Raw genomic sequence first — 12,121 nt, 5'->3', positions numbered from 1 at the left:
TGAAAAATTTAAATATTTTGATAATTTAGAGTTTAAATTGGTTCATTAATGTTCTTCAAAATTTAGAGATTTAGAATAGTTTGAAGTTGAATTGTTATGAATTTGTCGTTAGTAGTAGAATCGACAATTTGATATGATTAGATGTACATATTTTTTGTCGATGTAGGAATTGTAGAATTGAAATTTTGTGGATTTTCGCAACATTGTATCACCTTGATTGACCACCATCTTGACGTGTACCCAGGGTCTGTCAGCCCTCCATGTGGTGACATATCTTTTTGACCCCACATATTTACGATAGATTTTTAGCCTGCTGTCACGTAGTTTATTAATATGTAGAGTGTCGATAGGTCACTAGTCGATATGTAGAATATTGATAGGTCACTAGTCGGCACTCTAAAATGACAACAGATATCTATTCTTGTAATTTTATGATTTTGAATATTATTTTTATAATTTTTCAATAAAAAATATTATTAAAAAATCTCTCTTTTCCTTCACGCGGCGACTACTCCCGCCGCTCCGCTCCCCCAAAAATGGCGCCTCCCCTCGAAGACCTCACTCGCCTCCTCGCCGAACTAGCCGTCCTCCTCCCCCGGCCACCCGCCGGTGGCGTCGGCGCTACTTCCACCACCGCTGCGGACACCCTTTCGGCCTCCATTTCCTCCCTCGCCGCCACCCTCAACTCCGGCCGCAGCGGCTCCTCATCCGGAGCCAGGGTTCTGGACGCCGCACTCTCCCTCATGTGCTTCGACCCACTAGAGGCAAGGCAACCCCCTCGTCGTCTCCCTTACTCGTTCGCTGCCGCTGCTGACCTATTCGTTAACCCTCGTGCTGATGGGAGTGTGTGTGACGCAGGTGGGTAGGGCTCGCGTCGACTGCCTGTTCCGCACCATCGTCTCCGCGCTGTCCGCGTCGGTCTCGTGCCTGGTGGTCCGGCCCGAAGGGGGCGCCAGCGACGAGATGCTCTGTTCTGGGAGCTCTGTTCATGTGCAGCCTGGTGGAGAAATTGGGGGACTTTGATGGTGAATTTTTTTACTGGGTTCTCTTCCGATACGTCGCAAGTAGGCTGGCTTGGTGTTTACAGGAAATGCCCATCGATGCCGTTTTCAAGATGACGTGACATTCTTAATGTGTATTCTGTGGTTTGGTAAAATGGCAACCATATAACTGAAGCAGTTACGCAATTGAGAGATCAGCTTACGATGCTATGTTTCTTCCCATGGCTGTAGGTTGATATGTTATCTGTTCTGTATTAATGTTGGCACTTCAGGTTTCTTCCATGCAGTTGCAAGGCATTCTTATGATCTATTATATGTTATTACCAAAACGGCAGTATTATCCCCATGTTATCGTTGTCTTTTCCCTTTGCCGTATTATGGAGAAGAGGGGGAAAGCGTATATGACATGGCAACCATTGCTGCAGAGTTAACAGATTATCCATCTCATCAAGTGCTTCCTAGTATCACTCAATCCCACTGAGGTATGCTTGCGGCAATTACTTATGGATCAGTGTGTGCTATTAACAAAAGGAAGATTTAAGGAAGTGTAGGATGTGCTGGTGTTGTACTTTCCTGTACTATATTTAATCATGCATTATTGCTTTGCTGCAAATGTGTAGTAGGAATAAAGAAATACATGGTACAATGTGAAGGTGCTCTTGCAACCTTGGAGTGAACTACTATTGACAGTCTATACCATCTTATTTATGCTTACATAGGGTGTATTTTTGTTGTGGCTCATGGACTCTAGAAAATCTGACTGCCATTTCATTACATATTATATTGATTAAGTCACATCTTCTGTTTGTGATAGGGTTCTTTTATGGCATCTTGATCCATCAATTATTAAGCATGATCTGTCAGCAATGCTCCAGGAAGCAATTTGAAGGCCCTTGCTTTGCTTGAGAAATGAATTACATGATCGGGTTGAATGACGTGTCATTATAATTTGCCTGGTTTGCTCCCCATCTATGTTTATGGAGATGAGATCATTATTTCATTTCTGGTTTCTTTCAACGTAAGTTCATATCTCCAATGCTCATATAATGCTCTATGCTTTTGTTTTACACTGGGTTGGATGTGTTTCAGTCAATTGGCTTCTACAAGTATTTTCTCTCACAAAAAAAAAAAAGCTGCAGAGCAACAGAGGTTGAGACTGAAATCGGCATAGTTAAGGTTCATCTTAGAAAAGTGGTTTGAAAAAAATTTCATGACGAGCAATACAAATGATCTATGCAGCACTTAATTCCAATGTACCCAAGAAACAAATAGATGCATGCAATTCCAATTTTCCCCCTTACATGTTTGAAAGAAATAAATTTGATCCTAAAAGTGCAAAATTTATCATGTAATATTTGTAGCCTTCTTTGTCTAGGGCTAAATGATATTTTAACCACAGCACCATTAAATAGTATGTTACATTTACACAGTTCTGTATATTGTCTGAATTAGTTATACATTGTGGGCTTGTTGTTTAAGGACCGCTTCTTATAAACTTTATTTATTTATATTTTATTTATGCAGGGGTCTGAGTTCTGTGCTAGAACTTCACAGTGCAGTGGTATCATCGGTATTAGACATTCTTCTGAAGCCAATGTCATGGGGAATATCCATAGAATGGGGACAGACTTTCCCCTTTTCACATGCTTACTTCCCAAGGGAACAAAGTGACTTGCTTGTGATACTAACTGGGCCCTTATCATGTACAAGTTTTGTGCACCTAGTTTCTTATATCAGTGGCTTGGTTCATTTGGATAAAACAAGAACCAGTCATTCTTCGCAGAAGAACTTACAACTTCAACCATCGAAGGGATTAGTAAAATATAATTCTGTGTGGTATGTGTTTTTAAATATGCAACACAGCTAGATGTTTAGCATTTTGTCCGATAGAAGTTAATTGCACCTTCAACTGTGCTTCTGCAGGTCCATGATTATGAATTTCCCTGTTTGGTTCAGTTTTGCAACTACTTTACTTTTCCATCGAGAAGGTTCACAAGATTATTTATCGGAAACATTATCCAAGGAGATAATTGCTGAATCAATAAGTGATGTCAGTCTTGCTCAGAGGGCAGCCTTTTATCTTTCTTGGGTGCTATGGCCTTCTAATGATGATCAATGCCAGATGCTGGCTAACAATATTTTGGAGTTATCACATTCTTGGGCCAGGAACAACAAAAAACGACCAAGCTACCATACTAGTACCGTTAATCATAGGAGGGAACTGCGAATACCCACAGCTGGGGACTCAGAGAAACTCCTTGTGCCAACCAACCCTGTAAGCTCTCTGATTAAAATTTTTGATGATCGCCGTGTAAAACTTTTCAGCGCAACTGCCATTTCTCAAGTCGAAGCTGAAGAACTATCAGACTTCCGTCCCTCATGCCATAATCTTTTGCATCTGTGGATTCTTTTAGGAGTATTGCTTGTATCATCTAGTTGTGTTAACGAGAGCTGTGACATGCTTCTGCGCTACACAAGCACTGGGCAGGTTCTGGAGTCAAATGAGGTGCATATAAAAACAAAAGATCATGTTGGTAATGATGGTTTCGCAGCCAGCTGCAGAGGTATTGCTGAAAGATGGGCTTTGAGTGGTGCATATCTCATCTTTGGCTGGCTTGACATTGTCGAGGATATGTCTTCAGTGATATTTGATTGCGAAGATATCTGTCATCGTTTCGTCAGTCAACTCAGAACCAAGACAGGCCCATACCTGCTCAAGTGTGTAAAGTTATTACTTGAAGTGCTGGATGAGGCAGATCAAGATAGAGATTATGTAATCGATCTTCATAATAGGTTGTTAAACTGGAACAAGAATGGGCAGTGCTGTGAGGCATTTAAGGATGTTATCCTTCAAATGAATAAAAAGTTTAATCTTCCTTTGTAGCAGTGACCAGGGATTTTATCCAGCTATTGAATATTTTAATGTGTCTAAATTGGTTCTCAATTTTTCCATTTCGATGGTTATGGTAATATGGTTGAAGGTGGCACAATATTGTGAACTGTTGAATTGAACCAGATCCATTTCAGCTAATGATCATTTCCCTTCCAGTTAGGTAAGTCCTATCTATTCAAACAGTGCGAGAAATCCTGATCAGTTCAAGATAATGTGAAGTAACATATGTCAGTTATAGATAATTTAAAGTAACATCTGGAATACATACAATATATAATGGCCAAGTAAACTCGACTTCAATTGCAAATGTAGCTGCTGGCTCCAATCTGGAACTTCCCACTGTAATTTTCACCTTCATGGCAAAACTTATTAGTGGTTCTTGAATTATAGAAATCAAATAGCTGTGATCAGCAGTCTGTTTAGGTAAGTCGTTTTGGACAACTGTCCAACCTAGCCAACTGCTGGTAATATTTTTATTTTGACCGAGGGGCATCTTATAGGATATGGAACTTGGAGATACTGCAAACATTGAGCTTTTACATTGCACCTTGTCTGCCTATCTTGCTGAATGCTGATTACAATTTCAAAGGCCCGCTATTACTCAGCCAACTTCTTTTGACATGGACTGCTGTTGCAAAATGGAAGCTTTGAGCTGTTTATGTGGACATCAAAGTATCAAACTGTTTTTGATGAACACAAATGGCTTTAATGTATAGAGTTATTTTAAACTACATATATTCACTTTGAGATAGCTATACCTTATTTTCTTACCTGCATTTTCTACTTTCTCCAAAGTGATGTCTAGACCTGTAAACTTCACATTTTTTGTCGTACAGAGAAGACAGAAGGCAGAATATTTTGAAGGAATCCAATGTATTGGATCCAAACCTTAAGAGCTGAGACGTTTTCTGATTTTTCTGATTTTTGTGGGAACTGATCCATATCCTGTGAGTTTTTTGCAAAATTTCTGCGAAATTCTGTTCCAAACAGGAATGCAATCTCGATGCGTCTGCTGTTAGTTTCTTGCCTACGTAAGATGTTGTGATTATTTAATATCTTTTATTAATGTTTAATACCTTATATTAACGTTAAAAATAATTCTACAGTTCTTAATCAAGGACTGCAAATTTTGACGAGCGAGAAGAATACCATGGCCATTTGGTCACACCGTGCATTAGGCCTTATTTGGAACCAGGGGCGAAGTTAGCGTCGGAGAGAGGGGTGCATGTCTCTTTACTGTTTATCAGAGCTACAGTAATTTACTGTTCGTCAGAGCTAACATTACTAATACTTTTGGATGGAAGGAGTTGCATGTGCACCCACAGTCATGAACGTGGCTCCGCCACTGTTTGGAACTCAGAAAGAAACAGTGAAGACACAAGACAAATTACACATAAGGATGAGGGAGAAGAATAGTACGAAATTGGTAGGGCTAACAGTGCTATTGCACATGACAACAGTTTTTAGGGTCTTTTAGGTTTTGTTTATTTTTTATTTTCATTATGGATTATAGTCTTAGAAAGAAAAACAGAAATAAATAGTCTTAATATAAAAACTGATTATTATAATTCATAAGTTAAATTGTACGTATCAAATTTCACGATCTATAATCTGATAAGAATGGATTTCCCTATAAAATCTAGATCGTAATAATACATTGCAAAAACAAACAGTACCTTAACAGGAAACTAATGAGCAGCGATAGATGTATATATGCTGTCTAGTTTATTCACGCCATGACTACGTGACTAGGTCGATTCCCACGTCAACCATGGATTCCGCGATGAAGACGTTGGCGGCCTCCGACGGGTGAACGCCGTCGAAGAACACGTAGCTGCTGGTTCGGCACGTTGCGGCGGCCGTCGGGTTGCAAAGGGTACACCCTCGTCTTCGCCGTCCCCGTCCGGCAGCACGTCCCCCTCGCATCCAAGAAACCTAACGTACGTCCACCAAATTTGTCATTACCATAACTCGATAGGGACGCATGCTGAAAACATCATTCTAAGCCGGCGGCACAGCGTACCTTGCGCCGGCGGCGCTTCGATCAGCGAGGTCGTGGAGGGGCGTGTAGATGTCGAAGATGGCGATCTTGAGGTCGGCGTGCCGCTTCTTCAGCGCCTCGACGGTGGCCTTCAGCTTCGTGTTGAAGGTCTCGGCGTCGCCGTTGAGCCTCGGCACACACGCGCGGCGGCCCTCGCCGTACAGCCTGATCGCGGCCGGGAGGCAGCCCAGCGGCGGCATGGACGTCACCCCGATCCGCCGCGCCCCCAGCCTATACAACTCCTGCAACAGATTCGTGCAACAAAACACGTGTGAATCTATCTATGGCGGGCGCCATGCATCCAGAGCCGAGGCGTGTCCTACTGACGTTGGTGAAGTTGGAGAAGATGCCAACGAGGAGGTCGCAGTAGCCGTCGACATCGTAGCGGCGGGACAGGGAGGCGTTGTGGTAGTAGTTTTGGAGGAAGTCGCCGGTGCCCGTACTGACGACGTACAGCGCGTCGGAGAGGATGAAGCGAGCCTTGGAGAGTCCGGCCACCGCGGCCAGCTTGGACTGGTCTCCTTGTAGCACTTTAGCTGCTGGGTCGTCAGCGTGATCGCGTCCTGCACGTACGTGTGCACAAGTAAATTAACATACTTGTCAGTTGTCACTCGCATGCAGAACCGTGTCTCACGTGCTGCTAAAAATGGGTTTCTTGCAATAACGTGTACATGCATGTTCATGTATACTTACATACATCGCCGCCGTGTTGTCGTAGTAGCTGGACGCCGCCGAGGCGAAGTTGGCGCCGCTGAGCAGGTTCTTCCCCGACGCCTGCGGGCTGAGGTACTGGGGTGCATAGCGATCGAAGCCGAGCGTGTCAGCTGCATGCAACCACAAAAACACCTTCGTCGTCACACAGCTGCCGAAGAGTGCCCGGAAGAGTTGCTGCGCGGTACGTGTACAGATGCGCGAGTGTGCGCGCGTAGCAAACCCGTGATGTCGGTGACGATTCTGCCGTGGGAGAACCTCCCGGTGGCCTCGTGGCGCCTGAAGTTCTCCCCGTACAGCGCGTAGTCGGCCTTGAAGACCGCGCCGGGGAGGTAGTTGTTGTTTCCGACGTCGATGGTCGAGTCACCGAACACGATCGGCTGCGCCTAGACTCGCCGTTCGTCGCCGAGACGACGAGGAGCAGGGACACGGCCAGCAAAGCAGCCGTGGACGCCATGCTCTTCACATCCATCTGCACCGTGGCCGACACATTGGCAAGCTACGTACTTATATGCAGCTACGGTTACATTCTCTTCCTTTAAGGCGTATCAAGAATTCAAGATCGACGGAGCTCGTAGTTGGCTGTAATGTAAGGCGGACATCGTCGTCCAAGGTGAGCCGACGTGACTCCTGATTAATTTTTGCACGCTAACTCATGATTTTTTTAAGCAAGGTTAATGCATGGGTTGGGGAATGGTATCACACGTCACTTTCGGACGGTAGGTCGAAGACTTCTAGTGAACATTGTTTATTGACGAAGAATGCAGTTGTGTATTTCAGAAAATATAAGACAAACAGACCATTCGAGCAAGTGACTCATACCTTCGGGAGTAAACCGAAGTCAACTCGCGACGTCGAGTATCATGACATGTGAAGATTCTGGTGGGCCTTCGGACGAAGACCGAAGTCCAGCCTGCAATGCTATGACGAAGCCAGTTGAAGGTGCGCCGAAGGTCCAGTTTGTAATGGACCTTTGAGAGTCCGTCGGAATCCGTGTAGAGGAGGAGGGTAAAGTTGTAAATATATTAATGTGCTTAGGATTGTACCAAAATACCCTTGAATATACCGAAAATGTGACAATTAGAGGGGCAACATTATAAAATATAACTTAGAGTGGTTGAGTACGGACTATAAATAGACCGGCATTGTAACTGAAGTGACGGTGGACATTAATGATATCGCACAGTTTTCCATAAGCGCGTCACTTTAGGAAACCTTCGGCTTTCCCCCGAAAGAGCCGAAGCCGAACCCCAGTGTTTGGTAACTTAGTCACTAACAAATGTCGCCTACCGTGGGGATCGAACATAGTGAAGACATGCCACCCAAAACGAAGCTGAAGCCACTCGGTACATTGGCAACGTTGCCGGAGCAGCCGATTCCAGTGGGGGCTTTGGTTGAAACACTCCCTACAACGATGGAGCCAGTTAACACTTCAACCGGTGAAGCTGACGACGTCCAGCTAGGATAAGATGCTATGAATGTGGTGGCCCTAGGAGATGACAAAGCTCGTCACAAAGATATTCTCTAGGAAGATGCAGTTGTAGCAATCAAAGAGTGGAAGCTAACCTTCGCACTCGCTTCGATGCTTCGACAGAAGAAAGAGGGAAAGCACATCTTGTTGACGAGTTTGATGACCCCGGTAACCTAGGAGGGTATGGAGAAGAAGAAAAAACCGAAGAGGAAAGATCGGCCAGGCTAGAAGTCAAAGAATTGGAGAGGCAAATTGCGTAGAAAACGCGCATGCTAAATAGCTTGGCAGCAAGTCTTAAGGCCGCGGAGTACCGCCGACGAAGCCAGAAGAACCCCGGAGAAAATGCAATAAGGGATTAACATGTTGCAACGGGCAGACGAACAAACCCGTCACATGATGACCCCTCCGTCAGCATTTGAAACACGGCCAGCGCAAGATCTTCGCCTTAGGTAATGCGTGGGCGATAGAGTAAACACACTAGATAAACCTATACCACATCTAGATAGAATTTGATATAGGTTTATCTTGTATTGTTTTTTGAGCCGAAATAGTTCTAAGTGTCCTAATTCACCCCTATCCCTCTCTTAGGATGTCACTGACCCTTCACATGTTTGTATGAATTTTATGCCTCTAGCAACAGAAAAATGACCTCACAAGGTGCTGAAATTTTAGACAAAAAATTCAAAATAAAAATCAAATCTGGAAACCGAAAAACTTGTAAAATTGTAAAGCAACTAATAGATAAAAACTAGAAGGAGGTGAGCACAATAACATGAAAAAAAATAAATTTTATTGCAGCAGAGATCAACCCTATTTTAGACAGATTACAAAAAAAAAATCTTACAAAGCTCCCACCTAATACATAGACTAAGCACTCATCTTTCTCTCCTCTAAAATTCTAGCTCAAGGCTCTCATATGGATGGTACAATGTATTCAAAATGGCTTGTTCATCTTCTTCCATAGCCCTACCCCTCTATTTATAAGTCTAGAAAACTTGATCTTTAAATTTTCTAGCTTTTTCCTAAAATACTCATATCTTGTAGTACACTCCTACATATCATCGAAGGTATTTTGGTCTATTTTCTTCTCGATTCATCGGACGACCGCGGTGCCTTCACGACTTAGTTTCATTTTGACTCAAGCTTCACGATGGTGCCACATACTCAAGTTTCATTTAGACCAAACTGCAAAATCCTAGCACACTTCTCAAAGCGTGACTCCCCACTTGCTTACATCTTAAGCAAGCGCTCCGATGTCGACGTGTGTACTCTATCTTGCGATCATGATCACCGGTAAGTCTCTCCCGCTTCCGATCCCTTAGGCTATTTTATCACTTGCAACAACATCCCCTTTGTTTGACTTTGTTAACATACTGTCTTCATCCGACTTGTATACTTTGCTTAACCTCCATGCGTTCAGCTAGGATCACTCTTGACTCTGTCTGATCTATTTGATCGTTCAGCACCAAGCACTCCGTTTGACCCCGATCATCCTGCCAAGTTGCATCCATCATCTGCATACCATGAGACAAACAAACATATATCTTCAACTCCAATTCCAGTTAGTCCATAATCAATATGCTCAAATTAAATCTCAAATCAATTCAAATCACATCAAAGCTCATACAACACCGAAGATCATCAAAAGAAATAAATACCAATATCAATCACTCATCACAAGTAAACTAATATATATTTTAACTTATTTCTCATTCCTTATAAATATTTTTTGTCCTGTTACAACGTACGAGTATTTAACTAGTATAGTAATATATCAAAAGCAAGAAAAAAAATCATTATAGAGATCTTTAGAGCCCAAGCAACTACAGAGTTTGAAAGTTCGGAGTTTGCACTATGAACCAACGTTATTTTCTTCCAAGATTCTTGTAGCTTGTTTCATCTAAGGACATATACTGGTCGAAGGCTGGACCCCACGAGCAGAGGTAGCTCCACTGGTCTATGTAACCAAGGCCAGGCCCTCCGTGATGAGCGCGTCGGCGAGCACTTGGTTGGCCGCCTCCGACGGGTGAACGGCGTCCCAGAACACGTACGTCGTCGCGTTCGGGCACGTCCCGATCGATTTGGGGTTGCAGAGGAGCACCGTCGTCTCCACCGTGCCCGTCCCGCAGCATCCCCGCCTCGCCTCCGTGAAGCCTGACGCCGCCATAACTCCACAGTCTCAGCAGGAGCAAGCCACCGAGCAAACACAAATATATATGAAACGGAGTTGGCAGTGTAAGAAGCCTGTCATGTATACCTTGTGATTCAGGAGAGGTGACGAGGTCGTACAGGGGCGTGTAGATGTCGAACACTGCGATCTTGAGATCAGGGTACCGGCTCGACAGCGAGTCGACGGTGGCTTTCATCTTCCTGTTGAAGCTCTGGGAGTCGCTGTTGAGCCTCGACACGCACCGGTTGCTCCCATGGCCGAACAGCGTGATCGCCGCGGGGAGGCAGCCCAGCGGCGGCAGCGACGTCACGCCGATGCGCCGTGCTCCCATGCTGTAGAGTTTCTGCGTACAGTTTGATGGCCAAGGTTAAAGCTTACACGATCTTTAATTAAACGCCTGAACCACGTACGCCGAGGAGCAGGAAGCTGGTGCAGGCAGTGAGTTGCTTATTACCGACACGGTGTTGCTGAAGATGCCGATGAGGCGGTCGGAGAACTGGCCGGCGGTCTGGGTCTTGAAAAGAAAAGGGTTTATGTAGTAGTTCTGGACGAAGTCACTTGCACCGGCGCTGATGATGTAGAGCGAGCCGGTGATGATCGACCGAGCCTGGCTGCTCCCAGCCACCGCGGCCAGCTTAGACTGGTACTCCTTGAAGTACTCCAGTTGTTGGGACAAAGGGATCGCGTGCTGTGGCACACAGATTGCCCAAGTAAGAGATCACTAACATTCTCATAGTCTCATGCAGATTTGCTATGTACTGGACCACAAAACATATCACTCAGATGGCGATATATGTCTGCTCCATTTACGATTAATGAGTTGATGGTTTATGAGACTTGGAACATGTACTTGAACATGCACCCACAAGATTTCAGTTCAGAGTTTCTCGCGTCAAGATTTTGACTCCTTGCAGAGGTCACTGATGTACTTACATAAATACGTGCCGTGTGGTCGTAGTACCCAGATCCTGCCGATGCGAAGTTGGCTCCCATCAGAAGGTTCTTCCCTGACGCCTGTGGGCTGAGGTATGCAGGGGCGTAGCTAGTAAACCCCAACGTATCAGCTGCAACCATAGAAGAAGTCGAAGCACAAGATCTCTGTTAGAGAAGTAGAGAACACAACTGCATGTCTGCACCTACGTATACGCAAGAATGCCATCTAACAAGAGTAAGAGAGTCTGACCGGTGATGTCGGTGGCCAGCTTGCCGTTGCAGAACCTCCCCGTGGCCACATGGTTCTCGAAGTCCCTGCCGTAGGGCGGGAAGTTCGCCTTGATGATGGTGTGTAGGTAGTCATTGTTCCCGACGTCGACCGTCGAGTCGCCGAACGTCATGACCCCCGGCACGAGCGGCTGCGCGTCACCGCCATGGGTTCCCACCAAGAGGAAGACAGCCAACACCAGCAAGCACCTCACCTGCACCATAGCCGGAGCACGGCTATCCCTCGCTGCCATCTGAACTCTGAAGAGTGTTCGTGTTCTGAAGGAGAATCACGTTCTGGTTTGCTTAATGGAAAGCTTGTGGCCTGCGAGTCTTATATAAGTGTGCCTGCCAAAGCAGAGATGAAACACACAATCGAAGTAGTTAATGGGGTTTGTTATGGGTCTATAACTATACACGCGTGCGCACAAACTGTCCTGACAAGACCAGAAAGCACCCCAGCTTAATCGGTAGGGCCCGGTTATCATTCAGAGTAGTGCTCTTTCAGAGCAAGGCATGGTGCAGCGTTGGCATGATGACACTGTGTGAATATAGTACGTGCTCATGGCGATTTGCCAAGCCCAGTCCATGCTGCCTTGCCTTGCTTTGCATTGCATTGCATGGCTATCCACAT

General features: G+C 45.0%; 2 protein-coding genes and 1 pseudogene across 2 annotated transcripts; 1 reads left to right on the top strand and 2 right to left on the bottom strand.

The window, feature by feature from the left end:
• Nucleotides 1–464: 464 nt before the first annotated feature.
• On the top strand, nucleotides 465–3,933 carry LOC133926240 (uncharacterized). Its single transcript, XM_062372061.1, has 4 exons — nucleotides 465–1,483; nucleotides 1,816–2,019; nucleotides 2,526–2,837; nucleotides 2,925–3,933. The coding sequence occupies exons 2-4, from the start codon at nucleotides 1,973–1,975 to the stop codon at nucleotides 3,883–3,885; spliced, it is 1,320 nt and encodes a 439-aa protein (XP_062228045.1). The 5' UTR covers nucleotides 465–1,483; nucleotides 1,816–1,972; the 3' UTR covers nucleotides 3,886–3,933.
• A 1,701-nt stretch (nucleotides 3,934–5,634) lies between these two features.
• LOC133927513 (GDSL esterase/lipase APG-like) lies at nucleotides 5,635–7,118 on the bottom strand (annotated as a pseudogene).
• Nucleotides 7,119–9,810: 2,692 nt separating this feature from the next.
• On the bottom strand, nucleotides 9,811–11,819 carry LOC133926239 (GDSL esterase/lipase APG-like). Its single transcript, XM_062372060.1, has 5 exons — nucleotides 11,471–11,819; nucleotides 11,221–11,351; nucleotides 10,742–10,975; nucleotides 10,375–10,630; nucleotides 9,811–10,271 (listed from the first exon to the last, which is right to left on the bottom strand). The coding sequence occupies exons 1-5, from the start codon at nucleotides 11,739–11,741 to the stop codon at nucleotides 10,075–10,077; spliced, it is 1,089 nt and encodes a 362-aa protein (XP_062228044.1). The 5' UTR covers nucleotides 11,742–11,819; the 3' UTR covers nucleotides 9,811–10,074.
• Nucleotides 11,820–12,121: the final 302 nt, after the last annotated feature.

Source organism: Phragmites australis, chromosome 8, assembly GCF_958298935.1.
Source record: "Phragmites australis chromosome 8, lpPhrAust1.1, whole genome shotgun sequence".
NCBI classification, from domain to species: Eukaryota; Viridiplantae; Streptophyta; class Magnoliopsida; order Poales; family Poaceae; genus Phragmites; species Phragmites australis.
This window is presented reverse-complemented; position numbering and strand designations above follow the sequence as displayed.

Excerpts from the sequence above, each read along its gene's own strand:
- LOC133926240 (XM_062372061.1), top strand. The coding sequence starts at position 1,973 with ATGTTTATGGAGATGAGATCATTATTTCATTTCTGGTTTCTTTCAAC. Across the intron at positions 2,020-2,525 it reads CATTTCTGGTTTCTTTCAAC|GGGTCTGAGTTCTGTGCTAG; the intron begins GTAAGTTCATAT and ends TTATTTATGCAG. Across the intron at positions 2,838-2,924 it reads GTAAAATATAATTCTGTGTG|GTCCATGATTATGAATTTCC; the intron begins GTATGTGTTTTT and ends GTGCTTCTGCAG.
- LOC133926239 (XM_062372060.1), bottom strand. The coding sequence starts at position 11,741 with ATGGCAGCGAGGGATAGCCGTGCTCCGGCTATGGTGCAGGTGAGGTGC. Across the intron at positions 11,352-11,470 it reads GCTGGCCACCGACATCACCG|CTGATACGTTGGGGTTTACT; the intron begins GTCAGACTCTCT and ends CTATGGTTGCAG. Across the intron at positions 10,976-11,220 it reads ACCACACGGCACGTATTTAT|CACGCGATCCCTTTGTCCCA; the intron begins GTAAGTACATCA and ends TGTGTGCCACAG.